The sequence below is a fragment of the Sorex araneus genome, chromosome 2 (assembly GCF_027595985.1).
Source record: "Sorex araneus isolate mSorAra2 chromosome 2, mSorAra2.pri, whole genome shotgun sequence".
Lineage (NCBI taxonomy): Eukaryota > Metazoa > Chordata > Mammalia > Eulipotyphla > Soricidae > Sorex > Sorex araneus.
Genome location: NC_073303.1, coordinates 324109441 through 324137385, shown reverse-complemented (window position 1 = coordinate 324137385; position 27945 = coordinate 324109441). Strand labels below are relative to the sequence as shown.

Here is a 27945-nt window from a genome sequence, read left to right as displayed (position 1 = left end):
TTTTAACTTTTTATTAAATCACCATGTGGAAAGTTACAAAGTTCGCAGGTTTATATGTCAGTTATACAATATTCAAACACCCATCCCTTCACCAGTGCCCATATTCCACCAGAAACCCCAGTATACCCCCCGCCCCCACCCCCTACCCCCTACTGTATAACTAATGAATTTCACTTCATTTTTTCTTTACCTTGATTACATTCCATACTTCAACACAAAACTCACTATAGTTGTTAGAGTTTCCAAGCAAGAGAGACAGACCTACTACATTTGATAATTAGTTTTTCATTGCTGGAAATGAAGAGATATGTAGCCCCACTGCTACAAGTACATAGCTCTCTCTCTCTCTCTCTCTCTCTCTTTTTTTTCCCTTTTTCCTTTTTCCTTTTCCCTTTTTTTTTTCCTTTTTCCCCCTCATCCTCCTTCCAGCGCCTCATAGTATGGTGTACGCCACGTCGCGTCGGCCAGCATGGGGCTTTTGCTTAGTTCACAGTCCAGAAATCTCCATTTCTAATGACTTTGGCCATTTGTTATTTTCAAACTCTAAAAGCAGTGTATTTCTGTACATTTTGTAGATTGCCCTTTACTGTATGGCTCATTGTTTCTAGCAGATTATCACTTGAGTCTCTAGATTTTTTTCTATAGATAATGTCATGTCATCTACAAATATTAATATCTTCTTTTTAGTCCAGATTTTTACTTCTTGCCTAATTTCTCTTTCTAGAATTTTAAATGCTATATTGAATAATACTGTTGAGAGAGAATAGCCTTGCCTTATAGGAAGAGCTTCAGTTTTTCACTATTAACTATAATACTTGGCTCTGAGTTTATCATAAGTGACAAACTTTTATATTGAGGTATGTTTCCTCTGTCCTCAATTTACTAAGCCTTTTAATTGGATTCTGAACTTTCAAAAATAGTCTTTATGTCTCTTGATGTGATCATATGGTTTTTGTCTTTCTGTTGATGTGGCATATTATATTTACTGGTATTTACATATCGAACTATTCTTTTTGTTTGTTTTTTGGTTTTTTGTTTTTTTAATTGTTTATTTTTAATTAGTGAGTCAACGTGAGGGTACAGTTACAGATTTATACATTTTTGTGCTCATGTTTCCCCCATATAAAGTTCGATAACCCATCCCTTCACCAGTGCCCATTCTCCACCACCAGTAAACCCAGCATCCCTCCCACCCTCCCCAGTCCCGTCTCCCCCCACCCCACCCTGCCACTATGGCAGGGTATTCCCTTTTGTTCTCTCTCTCTGATTAGGTGTTGTGGTTTGCATTAAAGGTTGTTGAGTGGCCATTGTGTATATTGAACTATTCTTGCCTTCTTGCAATAAACCCCTCCTGTCATGACGTGTGGTCTTTTTTTTTTTAAAAAAATTGTTTCGCTGGGGGCTGGAGTGATAGCACAGCGGGTAGGGCGTTTGCCTTGCACGCGGCCGACCCAGGTTCGAATCCCAGCATCCCATATGGTCCCCTGAGCACCGCCAGGGGTGATTCCTGAGTGCATGAGCCAGGAGTGACCCCTGTGCATTGCCGGGTGTGACCCAAAAAGCAAAAAAAAAAAAAATTAAAAAAAATAAAAAAATTGTTTCGCTTGATTTTTTAAGTTAAGCATCATGGTTTCTAAAACTGTTACTAGTAGAGTTTCATAATGTAACATTTTAGTACCACATACCAAAATACCTGCTTTCCTCTCCCTCCCTTCCTGTGATAAGCTTTCTACTGAAGACTAGTTTTCTAGCTAGTTTTTTCTCGCTTTCTGTTGCCTATAAGCATTTATTTCCCTATTGTTTCCTTGTATCCCACCAATGAGTGAGGGAGATCATTCTGTGTCAACCCTCTCCTTCTGACTAACTCAGCATGATACTCTGCAGATCCATTCACTTAGCAGCAAATTTCATTATTTCATTTACGACTTAGTTCAGATACAAAACTGGATTCTGTTTTGGGTTTTTTACAGTGGGGAAGAGGAGAGGTGAAAGCACGTACCTTGTCTGTGGCTGACATTGATTTAATCCTTGGCACCATATACGGTTCCCGCCCCCCACACCACTGCAGCCTCAAAGCAACCCAGACATTCAACCTGGCCCAGTCTAGCTTGTCAGTGCCACATGAGCTTAATTCTTAGTTATATAATTAGAGCATTATTTTTATGAATCATTTTTCCGTTGTTACTAGAGTCATTTCTTCTGTTACCAAAACTATGCCTCTTAGTTTCGATTGCTGTCCTCTCTGGGTATCATGATAACTTGTAATTTGCCTAGTTAACATACTAAAACATATAAAACAATTTGTATCATCAGTAAAGTAAATTCTTTGAGATAGTACTTTTTATCAAAGATCTTATATATATATATATATTCTCTTATATATATCATATATATATTCTCCTTCCAGGAAAGAAAGATGCTGTGTATGTATGTGTATGTTTGATACATGTACTATGAATTCATGTGTTCTGAGTGATTTAGAAGTGTTAGGACCTCATTCAGAAGCAGATATTCTTTAAAACTTTTTCACAGTATAATAGGAAAATCACTAGATATTTCTACTGTGTTATTTCCATGTCCTTAGTTTTTTTCTGAATTGCTCAAAACATTTACTAGCTATGATATGCTTTTCTCTCAGTTTGGTCTTTCTGACAATTGTCTTTGACTAATTACAGGTTTTCTTTTCTTGTAGATTCTGAAGAACCTCGGTCTCTAAATCCTTCCAGTGTTGATGAAAATATTGACTCTGAGACAGAGAAGGACTCTCTCATCTGTGAAAGTAAACAAATACTTCCCAGTAAAGCACCTCTTCCATCTGCCCTTGATGAGTATGAGTTCAAAGATGATGATGATGAAGAAATAAATAAAATGATTGATGACAGGCATATTCTTAGGAAAGAGCTACGAAGAGAGAGTGAATCTGAAATAGAAAAGAGTAGTTTATTTTCAAAACAAGAAAAGACTTTCTATGCTAAGTCATTTAAAGGTAAAAAACAAAAACCATCTAGGGTTCTGTATTCAAGTTCTGAGAGTTCAGATGAAGAAATTGTACAGAATAAAAAGGCCCCTGCTCCATGCTCTGTTCCTGAAACATCAAATTCTGATATACAAAGCAAAAAGGAATATGGAGTTTCAAATGAACACAAACAGAAAGGCAAAGTTAAAAGAAAATTAAAGAACCAGAACAAAAATAAAGAAAATCAAGAGTTAAAGCAAGAAAAGGAGGGGAAAGAAAATACTAGAGTAACAAACTTGACACTTAATACCTCGCTAGATTGTTCAGAAAAGACCAGAGAGGAGACAAGTTTTAGGAAATCTTACAGCCCGAAAGATGACACTTCATTGCATTTATTTCATATTTCCACTGGTAAATCTCCAAAACATTCTTGTGGACTAAGTGAAAAACAGTCAACACCACTAAAACATGAACATGCTAAAACATGTTTATCACCAGGAAGTTCTGAAATGTCGTTACAGCCTGATCTTGTTCGGTTTGATAACACAGAATCTGAATTCTTACCAGAAAGTTCAAATGTAAAATCTTGTAAGCATAAGGAAAAAAACAAACATCAGAAAGATTTTCACTTGGAATTTGGTGAAAAAGCAAATGCCAAAGTAAAAGATGAAGACCATAGTCCAACATTTGAAAATTCAGATTGCACACTGAAAAAAATGGATAAGGAAGGTAAAACATTAAAAAAGCATAAATTGAAGCATAAGGAAAGGGAAAAAGAAAAGCATAAAAAAGAAACTGAAGGTGAAAAAGAAAAATACAAAAATAGGGATGGTACTAAAGAGCTGCAGCGAAGTGTGGAATTTGATAGAGAATTTTGGAAAGAGAATTTTTTTAAAAGTGATGAAACTGAAGACCTGTTTTTAAATATTGAACATGAGTCCCTGATGTTAGAAAAAAAATCTAAATTGGAGAAAAACTCAAAAGATGATAAATCATTCAAGGAAAAGCATGTCTCAAAAGAGAGGAACTTTAAAGAAGAACGAGAAAAGATTAAAAAGGAAAGTGAAAAATCTTGTAGGGAAGAAAAAATAAAAGATTTAAAAGAAGAGAGAGGAGAGGTTATACCTATAGATAAAGAAACAGAATTCAGTTCTATAGGCATGAGTGTCAATGAAGAATCTGTAGGGTTACATGCAATGGAAAAAGAAATAGAAAAACAGGAGAAGCATACAAAAGAAAGCAGGGAAAAATTTGAAAAACGGTATCAAATGAAAGAAAAGGACATTGAGAAAAGTGAAAGAAAAAATTCAGAAAAAGAGAAAAAGATAAAACATGATCATAAATCAGAGAATAATGAGTGTATTGATAGAATAAAAGAAAAGGATAAGCTATGTTCACATCATACAGAAAAATGCCATAAGGAAGGTGAGAGAATAAAAAATGTCTCTGCTGTCAAAAAGATTGATGATAGAGAGAGAATTCGAGAAAAGATGGATAGAAAACATGACAAAGAAAAACCTGAAAAAGAAAAGCATTTGATGGAAAAAAAAAATAAACAATTAGATAATAGTGACTGTACTAAAATAGAAAAAAGCAAAAATAAAGAAAAAGAGAAGGAGGTAGATAGAAAGGAAAAATCTAAAGATGCCAATGTAAATAACTCCAGACATTTTCAGGAAGAGAAGAGGTCAAGCATGACAGATAGTAATAAAGCACAACATGAAAAATCGTTATCCCTTAAGGATAAAACAAAAGATGAACCTTTGAGAACCCCAGATGGAAAAGAAAAGGATAAAAAAGATAAAGACATAGACAGATACAAAGAACGAGACAAACATAAGGACAGAGTCCCACTAAATAATGTACTAAAACTAAAATCTGAAGTAGATAAATCTAAACTTAAGTCATCAAAAGATGACTCAAAAGCATCAAAAGATGCTCGACCTAAAGAAAAGAGGTTAGTGAATGATGATTTAATGCAAACAAGTTTTGAAAGAATGCTAAGCCTTAAAGACCTGGAAATAGAACAGTGGCATAAAAAGCATAAGGAAAAAATAAAGCAAAAAGAAAAGGAACGGTTGAAAAATCGTAGTTGTTTAGAACTTAAAGTAAAAGATAAAGAAAAATCAAAACATGCACTAGCTGAGTCCAAAAATAAGGAACTTTCTAGGTCAAGGAGTTCAGAGTTGACTGATGTTTATGCCAAGGAGAAGCCATCTAAAGATGCTCTAAGTAACAGATCACAATCTGTTGACAACAAAAATAGCAATTTAGCTAAGTCATCTTTTGTTTCAGAAAATAATTTAAACAAATCTCCTAGATCAGAAGCTGAAAAGCCAGGTCTTAGCTCCAGATCTGCATCCATGATTTCAGTTGCTAGCTCAGAAGATTCTTGCCATACAACAATGACAACCCCAAGGCCTCTAGTTGAGTATGATTCTGACTTTATGTTAGAGGGCTCAGATTCCCAAATGTCCTTTTCCCACTCACCTTTTTTGCCAGTTGCCAAATCTCCTGCCCTTCATGAAAGGGATATGGATAACCTGGCTGAACTGCCAGAGCGAATTAAGCTACCCTATACCAGCAGGCTTCCAACATCCCATCTCCGCTCATCTTCCGTTGAAGATGTTAAAGTAATTATAAGTGAGGGGAGACCTACTGTAGAGATCCGACGATGTAGCATGCCATCTGTCATTTGTGAGCATACAAAACAGTTCCAAACATTTTCAGAAGAAAGCAATCAGGGTGGCTTAGCTGTGCCAAGAGATAGTTGTCCTTCTCCCAAACCCGAGGTGTCCTCAAATGTGCCTGAAAGAGAACTTTCAAGTATATCTAATATACATTCCAGTTTTGCAGCCTCTCCACCTAGCTCAGTAAACAAATTTATTTTGGCTGATACAAATGTTATTAAGAGTACTGCTTCGGTAGGTACTTTAATGGACAGTCCTGTACATTTAGAACCCTCTAACCAGGTCGGTGTAATCCAAACTAAGTCATGGGAGATACCTGTGGATAGTTTGGAACCGTTAAGCACCAATGATTATATAAGCCCCAATTCTAGTACTCTTGACCAAGATTCCTCTGTTCAGGGTTTTTGTAATTCTGAAAACAAAGTAACAAAAGAGCAGAACACTGATTTTTTATCCCTGCACCAGACTGACTTGCCAGGAAACTCTTGTGTTCAGGATTCTGTGTCCTTTCTGCCTTCACAGCAACCCTACTCTCTCCACAGCCAGTCACTTTCAGATGCTGACTCTATTTCTAAACATATGTCTGTGTCTTATGTTGTCAATCAAGAGCCAGGCATTTTACAACAGAAAAATGCAGTTCAAATTATCAGTTCTGTTTTAGATACTGATAATGAAGGTACAAAGGATACGGAAAATGCTTTTGCTTTAACAGATGCTCAGAAAACAGATACTTTTGTTCCAATGTACTCTGAAAGCACTACACGAGATGCATCACCAAACTTTGAGAAGGCTAGTGCTTTGCCTATATTACCATCAGAAAAGGACTTTAATGGAAGTGATAACTCTTCCCAGCTTAATACTCATTATGTGTTTAGCAAACTAATATTTAAGTCTTCCATTGACCATGAGGTCGAAAATAGCACTTCTGATATTCAGGTTATTTCACATGAAAAGGAAAACAAAATGGAGACTTTGGTTTTAACTCATTTGAATGATAAGTGTGATTCTGATTTATGTGACATGAATGTAGGGATACCAAAAGGAAACCTGCATGAACTAGATCCTCCAAAACATTGTCCTGAAAGTGAAAAGTGTTTGCTTTCCATTGAAGATGAAGAATCTCAGCAAAGCACTTTATCAAGTCTGGAAAACCATTCACAGCAATCAGCACAACCTGAAATGCATAAATACAGTCAGTTAGTTAAAGTAGAACTAGAAGAAAATGGTGATGATGATAAAAATGAAAGCCAAATCCCTCAAAGGATGACTAGAAACAAAGCAAATACAATAGCAAATCAAAGCAAACAAATTCTTCCTAGCTGTACAATATTGTCTGAAAAAGATAGTGAATCTTCCTCACCTAGGGGAAGAATAAGACTGACTGAAGAGGATGATCCTCAGATTCACCATCCACGAAAAAGGAAAGTATCACGTGTACCTCAGCCTGTGCAAGTGAGTCCCTCTTTGTTACAAGCAAAAGAGAAAACTCAGCAGTCTCTGGCAGCCATTGTAGATTCTCTAAAACTAGATGAGATTCAGCCATACAGTTCAGAGAGAGCAAATCCATATTTTGAATATTTGCACATAAGAAAAAAGATAGAAGAAAAGCGAAAATTGTTATGTAGTGTTATTCCACAAGCGCCTCAGTATTATGATGAATATGTGACATTTAATGGATCGTATCTCCTGGATGGAAACCCCTTAAGCAAGATTTGCATTCCCACAGTAAGTAATATCACTAGATAATATGTAACACTGTTGATAGAAATACTAGCACGTAAGAAACTTTTTAGGTGCTAAAATAATAGTACAGCAGGTAAGGCACTTGCTTTGATCCCTTAGTACCACTGGGTGCGGTCCAAAACTCTAAAGAGGGGTAAAAAGAAACTTTCTAGGAACTGGATAGATCGTATTGAGGCTAGGTTGACTATTTCGCATCATCCAGCCCTGGTTTGATCTCTGACACCACATGGTCACATGAGCATCACTTGGTGCAGCCCTGGAGACTCCGGGAACCCTTGGGCTGACATGCTGCAGGACTGAAATAGTGCCAGATCTTCAGGTCCTTACACAGAGCCACTGGCCAAGCTCAGTTGCTAGAATTGTCAAGTGTTTGAAATTCAGTGTTTATAGTTTATCTCAATTGAAACATTTTCAACAAGCCTTTAATAGCCATATAATAACCTTATTGTGTAGCATAGTTCAAGATAGATTTTGATTTTTTTTAGTAATAAGCAATAATAATTAGACTTAAAGAGTAGTTTTTAATAGGTTATTTCAAATTCTTATATTAAAATGATGACTGAAAAATAGAAAGTTAACTTATTTTTCCTTTAAAGGGTATTTTTTTTTCTAAAAGGTAAAGAAATTTTTGACTGAAATATGTTGTATCATTATCTTGAAATACAGGTAAAACTGTAAGAAATATATTTAAGTTGGAATTTTTTATAATCTGTTTAAGTGTAAATTCTACTAAATATATTGTCCTTTTAGTTTGTTGGGAGGAGGGAGAGGGATATGATGAGGGATATGTTACAGATGCCAATGTGAATTATAATGGAGTGTCAGCTGTGATGGATTAAATTGGATTTTAGGTTATTGGTATACCTCAAGTTGGACTATCAGCAGAGCTGAGGGTTATTCCTGGAATAGGAATAATAGGAAGGGGAGGAGAGTACTGAAATAGAAACACCACAATGTAATAATAAAAAAAAAAGCTTGTCATTCAACTGATTTCAGCTAATTGACATTTAATCAAAGTCAAGTCTACATGAACTGGTGTAAACTTTTAAAATGTGTTGAAATGGGGGCTGGAGAGATACTGCAGCAGGTAAGGCACTTGCCTTGTATACACAGCCCACTCAGGCTTGATTCCTAGCACCCCACTTTTTCCCCTGGGCCCCACTAGGAATGATCCCTGAGCACAGCCTGTATTTTGCAAAATCAAAACAATAGGATCCAACTCTATAGTAATTATTCAAAGCCGTTTATAGAAGACAATAATCAAAGATATATTTCTTCAATTAGAGATACATAGAAACAATCCTAGTAAGTTATTTGCCTTTGCCTTATAGAATTTTCCACAATAATCTGACTAATTGAATACAATTTATTTGACACCTTCTGTCATTTTAAAAATATATAATACAATATTATTGCCATATAGTAACGTAGTGTAAACTGTTTACTACCTCCAAATACATAGTCTTGATTAGATCCAGGTCAAGAGCCCTACATGTACATTGTTATATAATTCCTATGGCACTATCGTCAGGAACCATAATATGTTGCATCTTCAAAGGAGTATAGAGAAAAACAGGTTGGGATGTCTAACTTGGCCCTAATTCTGCTGATAGGAATTAATTATACATCAAGAGGTAGAGGAGGATTGTTTAGGATGACGGTTTACTATTATACTCGAGTATCTAACAGTAGCACACATGCATTAGATAAAGTGAGCTTTCTTAACCTTTAGTATCTACTAAGATGCAGTAACTACAGCTTTGTTTCATTATCAAATTAGAGATGAAGTTGCCATAATCTTTTTGTCATGTAAAGTGGGTTATCACATAATTAAAAAGAATTAGGGGCTGGAGCACAGCAGGTAGTGCGTTTGCCTCGCACGCGGCCAACCCCTGTTCGATTCCCAGCATCCTATATGGTCCCCTGAGCCCCACCAGGAGTAATTCCTGAGTGCAAGGCCAAGAATAACCCCTGCATGTCGCCAGGTGTGAACCAAAAAGAAAAAAAAATTAAAACATCTGTTTGCTGAAAGGCAGTTGTACAATTGTTGCTGTTGTCTTAAGGTAGAGAACATTAGAATTTAGGTCTTCAATATATAGTGCACTAAAATGGTTAAATCTTATAAGAATCATTTATTGTTGTAAGTAAAACCTGGTATTTTTAACCATATTTTTTTTAATTAGATTACACCACCACCTTCACTGTCAGATCCACTTAAAGAGCTTTTTCGACAACAAGAAGTTGTAAGAATGAAATTACGTCTACAGCACAGTATTGAAAGGGTAAGAAGTATTTGAGTTTAAAATTATGCTAAACCTACTATTTTCAAAAGTAGATTGAGTTTCCTGTCTTATCAAGAGACTTATAGATGGAAACATTTTACTTGGCTTTAAGAACTGTTCCCATGTTGCAGTTCATGTTGTGTGCTTATTTTTTTGTTTTGCTAAAGTTCATTGGGTATTTTAGGCCACACTGGTGGAGCTTGGAAACTATTCCTTTCTCTGTCCTCTAGAGTGACTCCTGGGGGTGCAGTATTCAGAGAAACACTCTGGTGCTAGGGATAAAATGGAGTCATCAAGATGCAGGACTTGAACCCCTTCCCCACAGAGCTGACTCCTGGCTCTTCGTTCAGGGATTCAGACTCGGTCAGCCATATGCAAGACAAGCACCTACCCATTGTACTGTCTTTCTGCCTGCACCCAACCCCCATGTATTTTTGATTCATAAAAATCAGATTATTTATTATTGAGTTTTTTGACCATAGTTTTAAGTTCCTGGTGGGACATTTGTATTTCCAAATTTTGGAATAGTTGTTATTTGGTGCAAAATACATGCAAAATGCTGTGCATGCTGATCCTTATATATCTGTCTTCATCTAAAACCTTTATTTTTCCTTTTTTAGTTTTCTTGAGGTTTTTTGGAGGAGAGGTTTAGGGTTGATTTTTAGGAGGGTTTTGGGCGATACCAACAGTGTTTAGAAACTACTCCCAATTCTACTTGGGGAGCCATATGCAGTTGTAGGGGTTAAATAGGACTTGGCCACTGTTTGAGGCAAGTTCATGACACATTATAGTATATCAGACTAACCTCTACTGTAATGATTCTGACTTTCTCTTAGAGGCAGTAATAGCCCTCTTCAAAAGGATTCTGACTCCAGAAAGGCGGCCTCAAAGGAGTGGATATTCTCCTCTGTGCTGCTTGGAGAAGTCCTTTATTATTTTGAAAAATTAAGACAACAGTATCTTAGTATAGAATTGTTTGATTCAAAAAGTTTTGATGGGACTGGAGACATAATGCAATGGGTAGGGCGTTTGCCCTACATGCACTAGCCCCGGGTATGATCCCCAGCACCTTATATAGTCCCCAAGCATCCATCAGGAGTGATCCCTGAATGCAGAGCCGGGGCTAGCCAATCCCAGGGTACCATTTGGGTGTGGCCCAAAAACCAAGCAAACCAAAAAAACCCACTTTTAAAAAAATTATAAACTTTTTTCTAACTTTTTAAGAAGAAACTTCTTTCTAATTTTTTGGAAGAAAAGGTATGATTCTTCTTCCAGAGATGTGCATATTTATATACAGACAAAACTAAATATGTAGGGTTTTTTCCATAGTTAATTGATTACTTAGAGCAAATGTTTTTATCTGTTTTTTGTACTGTAACAATCTAAATATAGAACCTTTTCTCACAATGTTTTTTATAAATAAAATTGTTACCACAAAGAGAACAAATAAAAGAAGCACTAATACAGAACTTAAAACTGCTTAGCCCATGTCAGGAAGAATTTTGATCATTTTAGGTCAGGTCCAGAGAAATGGTTCAATGTCCTGTATGTCTGCTATGCAAGTATGCTTTGCAAGTGAAAGGCCAGGTTCCATCCACTATGTTGTCCCACAAGTACAGCCAGGAGTGATCCCTAAATATAGATGGGAAGTAGACCTCAGCAACTGCCATGTAGGACTCAAAAAAGACACATCCTATGACATCAGTAGTGTTAAAGTCGTCTCTATACTAATCTTTGTTACAGAAGCAATATCCATTTTGTACAGGTAAGAATTCTCATCTGAACTTGCAAATTATAAAACTTTAATAAATAGCAAACTTGCTCTTTCTTTCAAATATTGTCAAACAAAACCATACCTTTTGGTCCTGGGTAACTACCAGATGCAAAATAATCTGGTATTCTCAAGTACCTTTATATAGGAAAACTACAGACAGGTGTTCTATACAACAGGTCTCATGACTGTTGTAATTTTAAAGAGATACTAATTTAAAAAATTGGGGAGGCAATAGCTATAGTAACTATAATATAAATTGAAAATATGTGATTTCAGTGGGTGACAAAATTGCAGAAGTGTCTGATAATACTGTAGATTGCGGCTTCCATTCACATTGAAGAGATGTAGGCCAGAGAGGGGACAGAACAGTTGCTCTACACCAGGTAGAGCATTTGCTTTGCATGCTGCTAACCCAGATTTGATCCCCAGCACCTCGTATGGTTCCCAAGCCTGATCCCTGAGCACATAGCCAGGAGTAAGCACTAAGCAAAGCCAAGTGTAGCCCAGAAACAAAAAAGAAAGAAAAAAAGAACAAGAAATGGGCCAGAGATAGTACTTGCCTAGTACTTAAGGCACTTACCTTTTGTGCAGCACCCCCGTTCCTTGTTTAATTCTTAGCACTGCATATGGTCCCTTAAGTACCACCAGGGCTCATTCCTGAGCACAGAGCAGGAGTAGTTCCTGAGCACCTTTGTATGTGTTCCCCCCCCTTTCAAATAAAAATAACGCTTGTTAGAAATTAGTAAAATAGTTTTTCCCCCCTTTTCAAGTTCACAAGTAATCTCTCCCCTATCCCCAAGTTTAGAGTATGAGAACCTCAGGTTAAGAAACACTAGAGGGCCACTTTTTATGAAAAATCGAGAGCAAGTATAATGCTGTGCCCAAATCAAAGGGATGGGTAAACAGTCACTGTATGACTGAAATGCAAACACAAAAGTTCATAAGTTTGTAATTGTACATCACAGTGATTCTCTAATAAAAATTTAAAAAAATAAAGGAGGAGTTTAGAACAACAACAACAAAAAAGAATTGCTTGAGCCTCTTGCTCGTTATTTCAGGACTGTATATTACCCACTCTCTCATCCCAAGAACTTAAGAGGAAGCAATACTCTCGTACTCCCATATCTTGTCTCAAGATTTGAGAGGCTCTCTGTAAAGTTAAAATATACAACAGTAAGAATGATGACCTTGGGCCAGAGAGATGCAGTACAAAAGTTAAAGCAAAGACAAAAAAGAGAATTTGCAATCACATTGGCATGGGACTTCTTGCTCATTAGAATGGTTATAATCAAAAGCAAATGTTTGCAAGGATATGAAAATGGAACTTTTGGGGACTGGAGCAATAACACAGTGGTTAAGGAGCTTGCCTTGCATGCAGCTCACCCTGGTTTGATCCCTGACTCCACATATGGTCCCCTCAGCACTCCCAGGTGGATCCAAAATAAAGTGGAGATCTCTTACATTGCTGGTAGAACTGTGAAGTGGGAATGGGAACTAGTACAGCACTTAGGACACGTGCTTACGGACACCCAACCAGGGTTAGATTCCTGGCACCACATGGTCCCAATAACATCACTGAGTTTAGCCTTTAAGGAGCCCGAGCAACTTGAGCTGTGGCCTTGAAAGTTTCTATACCACAGGGCTGACCCACGTGTCCAGTTATCACAAGGCTCAAGCATTGCATCTGCTGACCCTGGAACTGAACTACCACCCCAGTGCCAGTGGCAGGCCCCCCAGAAAAGAAATGTAAAATGATGCAGCTCCTATTAAAAACAGTTCATCAACTCCTCAAAACAGAGAACTGCCAGTTTTATTGTCAATTTTTTACCCAAAAGAAATGAAAACATCTATCAGGGCCAGGGAAGATATCCTAAGGACTGGAATACGTGCTTTGAGGCCTAGATTCAGTCCCAGCTCTGTGTTGTCCCCTAAGCATTGGGCTCAGAGTAGTCCCTGAGCAACACTAGTTGTGATCCAAAAGCAAAACAAAAAAACAGATACTTGAGCATGAACATTCATAGTGGCATCATTTATAATAACCCAAAGGTAGAATTTACAGAAGTGCATCAACTGAAAGATAAATAAAATGTGACATTCCTGTAGCAGAGTATTTTACAGCCATAAAAAGCAAGTAATAATATATGCTGCAATGTGGATGAACTTTGAAAAGAAGAGGCATGAATGAAAGAAATTACAAAGACCACTAAAGTACCCTATGCCTGCTTTTATGTCAGATGTTCATTATAGATAAATAAATAGAAACAGAGTAGATCAATGGATGCCAAGGAGAGTGAATTCCTTTTTGAAATGATGGAAATATTCTAGGATTTACTCGCGGTAATGAATGAATATCTTATATGTGTACTAACTTATATGTATATGTGTACTACATACTAAAAACCATCATATTTATTTTAAAAATAATTGTGAAGAGACTGCCAATTTTAAAAAGAAAATTTAGTTATAAAGAAAGTTCTTAAATTTGAAAGTTCTCAAAGCTTGTTGCAAGAAAAAGAATTCAAAATTTGTATGTATTAAATGATATTTAGTTCATTTGAAAAACAAGTGGTTTATGTATTTTTTAATTATATGTTCAACTAGGAAAAACTCATTGTATCCAATGAACAGGAAGTTTTACGAGTTCATTACAGAGCTGCAAGAACATTGGCAAATCAAACCTTGCCATTTAGTGCATGCACTGTTTTACTGGATGCAGAAGTATACAGTGTGCCATTGGACGCTCAGGTAAAGTATGCTGATGACAGATAAAATACTCACAAAGATAACTGAGTGTTTTTGTGATCTGTTTCCATGGAAGAAACTTGAATTCTGCAGTTACAGTAAAAGGAGAAAATATGGGGCTGGAGTGATAGCACAGCGGGTAGGTCGTTTGCCTTGTACGCAACCGACCCGGGTTCGAATCCCAGCATCCCATAAGGTCCCCTGAGCACCGCCAGGGATAATTCCTGAGTACATGAGCCAGGAGTGACCCCTGTGCATCACCAGGTGTGACCCAAAAAAAAAGAGAAAAAAAGAGAAAATCTTTAGACCAGATCAACTGATTCTGGGGCTGGAAAAATAGATAGTACAGAGGTTAAGGTGCTTGCCAGCTCAGGTTTGATCCCCAGAATCCCATGTAAGACCTGCTAGATGTAATTCTTAAACACAACTGGGTGTAGCCCCAAAACAAGAACAAAATGAAAAAAATCACCTGATGACCTGTTTTCTAAGGTCCCCTAAAAATTCAATTTTTATAAAAGCAGATAATATGCTCTTTTTTCAAAACAGATAATTACAGATATATGTATTAAAATACAAATAATATAATTTGTTCTTAAAGTAGATGTTTATATATTCAGTCTGACCTTAAAGCAATAAGAATACTACAGCAAAATGAATTTCTTTATTGTGAAAGTGTTAAAAGGAAAGCAGGACCAGAGAGAGTACAGTGGATACAGCACTTGCCTTGCAAGCAACTGACTCAGATTTGATCCCTGGCACCCCACATGGTCTCCTGAGCTTGCTAGGAGTGACCCCTGAGTGCAGAGTAAGCCTTGGGCACAGCTGGGTGTGGCCCCAAAACAACCTCTTACCCCCAACCCTCTCTAAAAAAGGAAGGATAGTTCCAAAAGTACTCCCTGAGCACTGCTGGATGTGGTACAAAAACAAAAGTTACATGAATTCAGTAACAAATATAGTAGTTGTCATATTTCTGACATAGTTGTGCTTCATAAAGCAAAATTAGATCTAGTATAAAAAGAAAAAGTACAGAAAAGAAAGGCTAAAAAAATAAAGAGAAAAGCTCTAACAATGATGCTGTGAAAACTCAGCTGTGACATGCAAAATATAGAACCTTATCACTATTAACACTATACACAAAAATCACCTTGAAACATTAAAGACTTAGATATATAGAAGAAAACATAGGTGATAAAGTGTGAGACCTCAACATTCAGAGTGCCGGCGCAAATGGCATGGAAGTCAAGCAAGAACAAATGAAAGTACATCAAATTTTGAGACACTTTCACAACTCCACAACGGGAGCAAGCCACCTAAAATGGACAAACCGCATGAATTGGCTTTTTCCAAAGAGAGGTGTCCCATGGACACATTAAAGAATGTTCAGCATTACTTATCAGGAAAATGCAAACCAAACCACACTACAGCATCATCTCACACTATTGAGAATGTCCTGTATCAAGAAGATTGGAGAAGCCAAAGAGATAGTGCAGGATGAGGCACTTGCTTTACATGTGGCTATTCCCAGTCCATTGCCCCGGCACCACATACAGTCCCCTGAGCACCCCTACTACACTCAGAACCAAGTAATCCCTGCACACCACTGGTTGTGACCAAAATACAAACAAAATATTGGAAACAAAATATAGTGAGATTTGGAGATGCAGGAACTCTAAATCGCTGCTCATAATTTGGTAGAGTGTCTATGGAAAAAGGTATGGATGTTGCTTTTAAAAGGAAGTGGGAAGGAGGAGAGAGCAATAGGACAGCGGATGGGGCAATTGCGTTGCACAGAGCCAACCTGGGTTCAGTCCCCAACACCCCATATGATCTCCTGAGCCCGTCATGAGTGATCCCTTGGCACAGAGCCGGGAGTAACCTTGAGCATTGCCAGGTGTGGCCCAAAAATAAAACAACAAAAGAAATGGAAGTGCCTAGAATGTGGTGTAGGTGGTAGAGCACATGCTTTGCAGTGAGTTTGACTTCTAGCACTGCATGACCTATAAGCACCACAAAGTATGACCCCCACAATAAAAATTAAAATGGAAATTTCAAATGATCCAACAGTACAAGACCTTTGTTATTTATCTGAAGGATATGAAATTTATCTGAAGGACATGAAAACCCTAATTCAGAAAGAATATTTATGTTCCTGCATTCATAGCAGCTTTATTTACAATAGCCAAAAACCATGCTCAAGAGAGATGGTATAGTGGGGAGGGCGCTTGCATTGTACATGGCCAACCCTGGTTCAGTTCTCGGCATTTCTTCTGGTCCCCTGAGAACCGCCAAGACTGAGTCCTGAGCACAGAGCCAGGAGTTGTCCCTGAGCATCACCTGGTATGGCCCAGAGATTGGCCATCTCACACCCCCCCCAAAAAAAGAAATCCATGGAATCAATCTAAATGTCCCTTGACAGATGCCTCAACCAAGAACCTGTGGTATATATTCTACTGTGCCATTATGAAAGATGAAATCATGCCTTTAAAATGGGTCATCAAGTTCTGAGCAAAGCAATACTTGAGGTAATCTTTTAATAAGTAAAAGAAGTAAGGAAGTAAGAGCTACCAAATGACTTGACTAGTGGAATATAAATTATAAAAGCAGTTGACCTGTCAAGACGACACAAAACTAACCCCTGTACTTAGCAATATGTCATTGAAAAAGTAAGAAATGTATTGCTCATATAAGGCTTGATACTCATCAAAAAAAAAATCTTGATTTAAAAACAGGATCCAAAGAGACATTTTAGCAGACAGATGCATGAAAAGATGTTCTGTATTATTTCTCCTAACATTAGAGAAATGAAAGTCAAAAACAGTGAGAGCAGGAGATGTGGTTTTGTAGCCAAGCACCTACCTTGAGCTCCAATGAGATTTCACTTCACATTAGCCACAATATCCAAGAGACAGTTGGTAAGGATAGGAAGACTGAGATACTCCCTTGCACTGTTGGTGATATTATGTGTATGTTGGTGATATAATGTGTAGCCACTACAGAAAACAGTATGAAGTTTTTCCTTTAAAAAAATTAAACTATCATAGTACAGCAGGTAGGGCATTTGCCTTGCAAGCAGCCAACCTGGGTTCAATCCCCAGCATCCTAGATGGTCCCCCAAGCACTGCCAGGAGTAACTCCTGAGTGGAAAGATACTGATAATGATAACCCCTAAGCATCATTGGGTGTGACCCCCCCCCTAAAAAAAAAAACTATCGTAATACCCAGTGGTCCACTCCAGGGTCTAATTTGAAAATGCAAATGTGCCTTATTTCAGTCTATTTATAGTGGCCAAGATATGGAAACCACCTAAGTATCCAATGAAAATGATTGAATAAAAAATATAAAATACATACACAGTGAAATACTAAGCCATATAAAAGATGAAATGTGGAGCCAGTGAGATAGTACAGCTGGTGAAACGTTTACCTTGCACCTGGCAGACCCAGGCAGCACAAATGGTTCAAGTCCCTCCAGGAATAATCCTGTGTACAGAACCAGGAACAAGCCCTGAACTTTGCTGATATGGGAGGGTGGAAAATCCTGGCACTTGTGACAGCGGAAAACCCTTGAGGGGCTTACAGTAAGTGAAGAAGTAAGTCAGAGGAGAAAGCCTTAACATACAATATTCTCACATGAAATAAAGAAGCAAACAAGCAAAACCATAGAGGTAATATTTTGAACAGTATTGCTTACCAGAGAGAGGAAAAAAATGGAGGCAGGACAGATAAAGTGGGCTAAGAGTTGGTGGTGGTTGAGAATCATGCCATACCTACACTCGGTGTTGGGTATGCTATGATATATTCAGTTACTACGGTGAGATGGTACAAGCTGAAAACTGTGAGGTGCTATAAAGGAATATTAACTCAAAGAACTTAAAAGACAAAGTATGAACATGGACAGTACAGGAAGGATCATCCTAAAAAAGACAAGAAAAATCAGACAAACTAATAACAAAGGATATAAATTACCATAGCAGAGAAAGTACTTTTTCCATGTGGGCTTTTATTTTTCCCACTGTTACACAGCTTACTCTCAATCAGTAAATTTAACGGTTTTATTTAGACTGTTTTATTTAGAACAGTTTAACTTAAATTTAAGCCACCAGTTTGTGGGAAGGGAGGGCCTTGCAGGCAGTGCTCAGGAGCCAACCAGACCAGATTACCTAAAGCCAGGACCTGAGGATACAGATCTAGGAAGGCTGTCCGGGAGTGGGGTGAGAAGCAGGGACATGCAGTGCCAGAGATGTGCATGAGCTTATGGAAGGCATGTGTGCTCTCTCCCTGACTTAGAAACAAATATTTTTATTCAAGTAAAAGTAGAAGTCTTCTACTTTTATCCTAAGACTTCTAATAACCTAGAATATGAAAATTAGTGCTTTATTAAGTTTTAATTCACTTTATGTTTTAGGGAAATTTTTATTCATATACTTTAGGAAGAGAGCCCGCCTAACTACCAAGAGTATCCTGCCCGAAGGGCAGAGCCTGGCAAGCTCCCCGTGGCATATTTGATATACCAAAAACAGTAACAGTAACAGGTCTCATTCCCCTGACCCAGAAAGAGCCTTCAGTTGTTGGGAAAGACAAGTAAGGAGAGGCTGCTATACCTCAGGGCTGGGAGGAATGCAGACGTTACTGGCGCCTGCTCAAGTAAATCGATGAACAAAACAGGATGACAGTGATGACAGTGACAGTGATATTTTAGGGAAAAGTGGCTTGACACTTTTTACACAGAAACTGAGCTTGCCATTGCAGAGATGGGAGTCGGGGAGCACTAAGACACTGGTAGAAGGTGTGGAGTAGAGTTGGAACCTGTGTACATTGTTAGCAGTATCATAAATCATGGTGCCTCAAATAAATTTTTTTTAATTTTATATGGGCTGTTTTACAATATTCAAATACATGAATGTTCTTTTTCAGTCTGATGACAGTAAAACTTCCGTGAGGGATCGCTTTAATGCAAGGCAGTTCATGTCTTGGTTACAAGATGTGGATGATAAATTTGACAAATTAAAGGTACGTATGTTTTAGAAGTCGAATTTAAATGGTTGTTTTCCTCTCTAAAGATAAAAATTTCAGCTATAAAATAAAATTTCAGCTATATTGGAGAGGAAGATTAAGAGTAGATCCATTAATTTGTCATTTCTCCTTACACAGAATAATAATAAGAAGGAAAAGGAAAAATAGAAAGAAAATTTCATTTTTTAGGACCGATATAGTATAAAAGATGAAGTTATCCATGGAAAAGAAGTTTGTAATGGGGAAACTTCTTAAATTATTACCCATTATGATTCTACATCATGATAGAATCCATAAATAGATCCAAATGATTCTATTTATGGGTTCCATTTCATAAATAATTTTCTTTAGATTTTTATTATTTTTTTAGTAATTTGAAATCTCATTACTTGAAAGAACAGTCTAGCGACATTACAAACCTGGAAATACTGTCAATTGGACACAGAATAAAAGAAATACATAATTTTAAAACATTCCATATACGCGATATATTCCTCTATTAATATATTCCCCTAAAGAAAACATGGATAAGATTAATCCTCAGCATATTCAATAAAATAACTTTTCCCCCCCTTTACATCAACTTTTTATTCTCTTTTAAATAGACTTGTCTTTTAATGAGGCAACAACATGAAGCTGCAGCTCTGAATGCCGTCCAGAGATTAGAATGGCAGCTCAAACTCCAGGAACTTGATCCTGCTACCTATAAATCTATCAGCATTTATGAAATTCAGGAGTTTTATGTTCCCCTTGTTGATGTTAATGATGACTTTGAATTGACTCCTATCTAGAGGTCATTATTTCAGTGTGTGCTCTTAAACTGGTGAGGCTCAAGAGTATTATACTGTGGAATACTGCCTTGTGACAAAAATATTGTTATTATGCCTTTAAAATTGTTAGTAAATTTCAACTAAAGTTGATAATGTAGTAAACACTGTTGTTTTATACGAAATTGAAGAAATTATTTTGGATCTTAGATCCAAACAGTTTCTAACTGAAACGATTATTTATATTGATGAGAGCTAACCATTCCTTTAGAGCAGCGTTTCTCAACCAGGGGCCACTATACAGACTCCCTATGAGTCTCCAAGATAGTCCAGTTCAGCACAGGCAAAAAAAAAAAAAAATGTATAAGTGGGAACACAAGACTAGAGGGCCACAGGAAGGAAGAGGTCAGAAGGGGCACTCCCGACAGGCTGAGAAACACTGCCTTAGAGCGTGTTGCCAGACTATGGTAGAGATTTAGAAAGTTGAGAATTGACTAACAGCGCTGGAAGCTGTTGCATTCTAACTAATAAGATAACCACTAGTATTCAGCTCTCCAAGCTTTACTAAAATACATCCATAATCTAAAAGATCCAGTTCCTACCAAATAGTTTCTGATATAGAAAAAACTTGGCACAAAATTTCTTCAGTTTGTTATCATCTGTAAATTGATTGTACAGTTTTCTTTTCAGAGTTTTAATACTCTTCCTTTTTAATAACTTATTTTATACATATTGTGCAAATGTAAATCTTGTAATTAATGGTCAAATGTACACAAAGGGATTGGTAGTCAAAACATGTACAAAGAAATAATTATAAAACTGTTTGTCTATGTTTTATTGGACCAAAGTTGTAATTTGTATGGAGTGTCGTATTAGTGTGTTCTGGAAACAAAACTTTTAAATAAGGCATGCATGTGTTTGAGTTAGCTTGTTTTCATCACCATATCTGTAAAGACTGTGAGTTGTATTGCATGCGCCCTATAATTTAATTCTCTTCATAATTGATGCCTAAAGGTAGTGTAAAGTGTTTCATACTAGTCTCTTGGGATTGTTCCTGTGACTTAAAATGTTGGACATATTATTTAGAATTAGTTATTCAAAAAAAAAAAAGCTCTTTTCATCTCACAGTAGAGCGTATATAACACCCCCCAAAAAATGCCTTTGAAAATTCTGAAATTGTAAATGTCTATTTTAATACTCAACTATGAAAGAATCTGTGAATATATGTAAATATGTTTAATAAATTTTATTGGTCATGTTAAATCATTGTAAAACTTTTTTACATTGCTTAAATATAATGTTTTAAGCTTAATTGCCTTTGCACTTTTAAAATAAAAACTGAGTACTCAAAGGAGATACTTGGTAGTCTAAATAAGGAAATTTAGGTGTGTTCTGATCAGTGCAGATAAAAATCTCTGCAGTATTGATGAAAATTTATTATGTTGTATTTTTTCCTTGTATCAAGATACAAAACATAATTTTCAAAATTTTATAATTTAAGATTTGGTGTGCTGCTTTTAATTATTAGCAGTATACCTAGGAATATTCCATTTTCTCCTTAATGTGACATAGATTAAATATTCAGGAATATTTTAGATCTGATACTGCTGCTGAAATTAAACATTTTTCCAAGAAAAATTAGGTTAGTATGAAGTTGACCATAAGTGTATGGAAAAAAAAAATTACAGAACTTTCCAATTGTACTTTCTTAAATTATTGAATTATAAAATAGTAATGAATTTTTTTATTCAGATAGAGAAAAGCAAAAAGAATCACTAGGAACGAAGTGTAATTTAAATTTTTCTTGTAAGTTTAAAATCCCAGGTAATGGGAGAGAATGTAAAATTTGAAGTTTTAGAGTGCAAAGGTATATATTAAGCTTAGGGATTTTTGAATTTTTACATCAATTTATATTTTAACTCATACTGTACTTGGCATGCGCAATAAAGCTGCACGTGTTAAAAATACACAGTGCAAGGATTTTATTATAAAAGTTGGCTGTAGTATTCTTTAGAAATTTAGGTGAAAGATTTTGGCCTTTTTTTATTGGATAAAATGTGGCCAAGAAAGGCAGGGTAGATTTTGAAGCACTGGTTTTGTTGAAGTTAAGTTTATTAAAGCTGGGGACATTAAAACCTGATTTATAAAAGCAATACTTTTAATATGAAAAACTTAATGCAAATTTTATTTGTACTTTTGCCTGAACATATAAAGGTTATTGAGCCTTGAAGGTACAGAAAATATGAGAAGGGTAAGTTTATAGCATTTTGTTCTGATGATCCAACCAGAGAAGGGGTACGCAGGGGAGAGGGCAGTCAGTGTTCGGCCAAACATACCAAGTTCAGAAGAGGAAAAGCAAGCAAGCTAGAATCTGGCATACTACAGTGAGTCATCCCAGTTTTATTAACCCCAGTCCACAGCCTCGTTAGTGGTACCTCAAGGAACTGGAGCCTGTCACGATTCTGCTTTCCTTTATAAACTGACTCAAAGCTGATTAGTTAGCTTAAAAAGAAAAGTGAATGCCTTCTTGGTGCGAATTTAAGGAATATATAGTTAAGGCCTTTTGATATTAAATATATTCTGAAGTTCTGAAATGCTAGAAAAACTTGGAATGCGATATATGCCTAAACAGATTTAGGATTCTAAAAAGAAATAAAATGGTTAGTTTAATCAGTGATTTTTTTTTAACTTCAAATATTATGAACAAGATACTAAATTGTACTGAAGGATTTGTATTTCTTTAAATCTTGTTCTAAATCATACCTGTTTAATAAATGACTAGTTGATATTTGTGCATGTTATTTAATAAAGAGTTATATTTTTATAAAAAAAAATGTGAAATGTGTGCTAAATGTCTTTTTTTTCCCCAATTGCCATGACTGAGCCAAACACCAATGTTTAAGGGCAACAAACAAATTCGCATAAATACTTAATTTTGGAGAGCCAGTCTCTGAAGAACTAGCCTTTCAAGTTCAAATCTATTCCCTAATGAAGTGTCAAAATGAATTTTAAGTATTAGACATACTACAAACCTCATAACCACAAAAATCCCGAACCACACCATGGAGCTTATTTTAATGGGACTTAAGAATAATAGTTATTCTAAAAAGTGCGAGCAGATTTCAATAGGGGGGTGGTATTGTGTTTTGCAATGTTAGCTATCTGACCCACATCTCATGCATGTACAAAACTACCACTGAGCCACTTTCCTTTCCCTCCATGTGTATTTTTCTTGATGCTCTAAAAAGTTAGCAATATTTTAAATCCTATCTGATTTTCAGGCGTTTAAAAACAGAATTTTATATAGAGAAAATGTGCGGAGATAGTCTTATGCTTTTGCCCTTGTAGGTTTTGTTGGGGGCCACACCTGGCAGTGTTCAGGGCTTAGTACCAGAGGGACTCTAACTTAGTTCTGCTGCATGCAAGACAGGTGCCCTATATCCTGTACTGTCACTCTGACCCAATCCTGTGATTTTGTACTTTCAATATTTTTTAAATATTTTTCAAACCTCTCAGGGAAAAGTAATCTTCCAAGAGATATTAATCTTTGGGAAAACTGTTTAGGAGTTTAAAATGTCTTCATCGAAGTACTCGCTTCAAAATATTTTTCAATCAGTAAAACCATATTCATGGAAGAAACAAAGTTTTAACAATTCTCATAGTCATGATGGCTAAAAATAATCTAGAAATATTAACTATTGCCATAAAAGAGTAAAAATAAAATAACTTTACTCAAGGACTAAACTTGAAAGCTTTAAATTTAAAGCTATAAACTTTAAATTTGTTTATATGTGTGCAGTATCTCCACAGAAGATTTAACATGTAAAACTGTCGCTGTCACTGTCACTCATCTCATTGATCATTGATTTGCTTGAGCAGGCTCAGTAACGTCTCCATTCATCCTAGCCCTGAGATTTTAGCAGCCTCTCTCTACTTGTCCTTCCCAATGGTGCCACATTAGAGGCTCTTCATGGTCAGGGGAATGAGACCCATCATTGTTACTGTATTTGGCATATGGAATACGTAATGGGGAGCTTGCCAGGTTCTTCAAGAGGGAGAACTAGGCTAACAGATGTCTTCTGGGAGCTTGGTTTTATAGTCTGTTTTTGTTCTTGTTTTTGTTTTGTTTTGTTTTGTTTGCTTTTTGGATCACACCCGGCATTGCACAGGGGTTACTCCTGGCTCATGCACTCAGGAATTATTCCTGGCGGTGCTCAGGGGACCATATGGGATGCTGGGAATCGAACCCAGGTCGGCCGCGTGCAAGGCAAACGCCCTACCCGCTGTGCTATTGCTCCAGCCCCTTGGTTTTATAGTCTGAATGTTGACCATTGATGGGATTACATGGCGCTGGGGGCAGTTTATGGGTGTGACTGCCTCGCTACTGGAAAATGGGGAATCTGGGTGGAAGAGACCCAGTCCCAATCCGAGCAGGCTTGGAGATCTCAGCCCCGGGTCCTGCACACTTGGGTTACTCTGCGGGGTCCTTCATGTGTGAGACTCATCCGAATGTGTGGAGACTGGCCTTGAGCATGAGTGTGGCGGGGGTTCCGGAGGTCTTCAACTGTTGGGGCTCTGCTCTGGGCAGGGAGGGAAACTCAACTCGCCTCTCTGAGGGACCCTGATGAAAACAGCCAGGCATGGGGGCAAGAGAGTCTTTGTTGCTCTTCCGGGAGCTTGGTTTTATACTCTGGATGTTGGCCGTTGATGAGATTACATGGCTCTGGGGGCCAGTTTGTGGGTGTGACTAGCTACTGGAAAGTAGGGAATCTGGGTGTAATAGGCCCAGTCCCGATCCGAGCAGCCTTAGAGATCTCGGCCCCAGTACATGTAAATCTATGTACCTAAAAAATAATCATAGGCTTCATGTGCACAGGGATTCAGTTTTATTAGGTGGGTTAGTTCAAAATTTAATGAGGGACCGGAGCAATAATACAACATTTGGGGGCCCTTTGCCTTGCACACAGCTGATGTGAGTTTGAGTTCCAGCATCTCACAGTCCCCTGAGCAACACCAGGAGTGATTCATGAGTGCAGAGCCAAGAGTAACCCCTGAGCATCACTAGGTGAGACCCCAACATACGAAAGAAAATATTTGTTTAGCTTATTAATTAAAAACAAGACACCTGGTACTTTTGATTTGAGGGCCACACTAAGTTCAAGAGATCAAGGGGTGCGAGGGATCAAACATCGGTTGGCCACATGTAAAGAAAATGCACTGTAACCCTAGTACTCCAGTGCCTTAAAGCTTTTTAGAAGCCAGAGCAGTTGTTCAGCAAGTGGGCACTTGCCAAGTTGATTCCCTAGAACTATATGTGGTCCCCCAAGCATTGCTTGGAAGTGATCCCTGAGTGCAGAGCCAGGAGTAAGTCCTGAGTAACGTGGGTGTGTGGCTCAGAAACAACAACAAAGTATGAAAAGGTGGTTTAACTTTATCCCACATTTACAGGGTCAAAAAGTTAGGGGATTAGACTCCTGCTGGCAAGCTGCCAGCCCCAACTGGATTCCTGACACTACATATGGTCCCCTGAGCACAGCCAGGAGAAAATCCTCAATACTGCAGAGTGTGGCCCAAACTACTGGGACCCTCCCCCACACACTGAGGGTGAAAGTTCCCACATCTAAATATCTAGTACCTTGACACGTTCAGATGTGAATCTTCTGTTTCCGTGTTTAAAGAAAACTTATGTGGGAACATGTAGGAATGGGTATATATATATATATATATATATATATATATATATGTATTGCTTACAGAGAAAGTCCTCATGTGTTTTGTTCTTTTGGAGAGATTCAGGGCCTGATCATCAATGTTCAGGGGTTGCTCCTGGCTCTGCTTGGCTCTGTCACTCCCTGGGATCAAACCAGGGTCAGCAGCAACACCTGGCAAGCAATGTGCAATACAAGTCCTTTAAAAAAAAGAAAGAAAAAAGCCCATTCACCTTTTAACATCACTTAATTCAAGATATTAGGAAACATTTTCATCTCTCCAGAAAGTTTTCTCATTCACCATTTTAGTCAATATCCCCTACCCCAAAGGTAATGACTATATTTGATTTTATTCCAATCACCACATATTTTGGTTATACCTTTGCTTTTGACTTTTGGGTGGTGGTACCCAGTAATGCTCAGGGGTTACTCCTGGCACTGCAGTCAAGAATTACTCCTGGCTGTACTGTCGCTCTGGTCCTGGTTAAACCCACTTTTTAACTTAACGGGTTAGTACATTCTTTTTTGTGTCTGCCTTCTTTCTCCAACATAAGACTTACTAACTTCAAATACCATTACAAGATACTCAATTGTACCAAGAGATTTGTATTTCTTTACATCTTGTTCTATGTTTTATATATCAATAATCCCTGTCCCTTTTGGAGATGTGTGTTGGGGGAGCGTTTGGAATTTAAGGCCATAGTTGACGGTGCTCTCAGGGGTGACTCCTGGCAGGGCACAGGGGGACCATACGTGTGCTAGGGATTGAAACCAGACTGACAGCATATAAGGAAAGCAACTTCATCTCTGTTTTTCTTTCTGGCTACATTCTTACTTTTTTAAATTAGTAGAAAAACTGGGTTTTCCACATTTTGTTGGTAATGATTTTCAGTTTGGGACTGAAATTTTTATTCAAATCAGTGAACAAAAACAATAGAATATGCAAGTTCTTGTAAATGTACTTTTCTATTTCGCTTAGAGTATAATTACAAGGTCAGAATTTAAGTAGATATGTTTAACAGTTCACCAGAATAATTATTTTATACTCCCTACTGTCAACATTTTAAAGATCCAGTTGCCTCTCATTCTCACCAGTATTTGATATTGTCAGTCTTTAATTTTATGATTTTAATGAAAGTACAGTGGGATCTTACTATGCTTTCAATTTGCATTTCTCTGATGAACTGTGGTTAAGCATTCCTTTTATACATTATTATCTGTACATTTTATTAAGTATCCTTAAGTATTTAAAAATTCATGTTTTGTAGGAATTTTTTATACTACAGACAAATCCTTTGTCAAATACCATACAATTGTCCTGATATATAATCTGTGCTCTACCTTTTCATTTTTCTTAACTAGTTTCCTTTTAGTACATTCATACTGTCATGATGAGTAAAACTCCCTCCTTTATTTTTCCTCAGTAATTGCAGTAACCATGAGACCACGCAGATAGAAACTTTAGCTTTAGATTTCTTCAAAATACTGTTTATTGGACTGGAGCGATAGCACAGTGAGTAGGGCGTTTGCCTTGCACACGGCCAACCCGGGTTTGATTCCTCCGTCTCTCTCGGAGAGCCTGGCAAGCTACTGAGAATATCCTGCCCTCATGGCAGAGCCTGGCAAGCTACTGAGAATATCCTGCCCTCATGGCAGAGCCTGGCAAGCTACCCGTGGTGTATTCGATATGCCAAAAACAGTAACAAGAAGTCTCACAATGGAGACGTTACTGGTGTCCAATACCAAGTGAACAATGGTGAACAACAATAAATAGTGCTACTATTTATTATTTGAGTAAAAAATGTTTAAGCCCTGTCTTGAATTAACCTATATTTGGACACACTTTCTTGTTATCTGAGATGTGAAACTTTATATAATTTTATACTTTTATATAATTCCTAATGTAAAGTGGTATTCTGGTATTCTTTTAATGCAGTTGATGGCCTTGAAAGAGCCCAGTGTCATAGGGGGTACTTTAAGGGCCATGAGTTACCTGGGGTTGTCGTTCCAGCCCTCTCCTAGCTTCAACGCCTACCTGTCCACAACCTCAGCCTGCACACCTGAAGAGCCCACCTTTTATGCCAGAGAGACGGTCACTTGAGGAAGATCTAACAGCATGTATCCAAGTCATTAGATCTTAAAATTTGGGGATGGGGGAGGGTGGGTGGGTTACATCCAGTGGTATTCAGGGCTTACTCCTGGCTCTGTGCTCCCAGATCACTCCTGGCGGTGCTTCAGGAACCTTTTGTGGTCCTGGGGAGCACCTGACTA

At 37.4% G+C, this 27945-nt stretch overlaps 1 protein-coding gene across 3 annotated transcripts in view; it reads left to right on the top strand.

The window, feature by feature from the left end:
• ANKRD12 (ankyrin repeat domain 12) overlaps positions 1–22793 on the top strand; it is a 114539-nt gene extending 91746 nt beyond the window's left edge. For all 3 annotated transcript variants that reach the window (XM_055127428.1, XM_055127427.1, XM_055127429.1), the window contains 5 exons: positions 2693–7371; positions 9573–9671; positions 14047–14190; positions 19101–19196; positions 19805–22793. In XM_055127428.1, coding sequence (XP_054983403.1) covers positions 2693–7371; positions 9573–9671; positions 14047–14190; positions 19101–19196; positions 19805–19990 — 5204 coding nt within the window. In that variant the 3' untranslated portion in view covers positions 19991–22793. The remainder of the gene's footprint in view (positions 1–2692; positions 7372–9572; positions 9672–14046; positions 14191–19100; positions 19197–19804) is intronic.
• The last annotated feature ends 5152 nt before the right edge of the window (positions 22794–27945 follow it).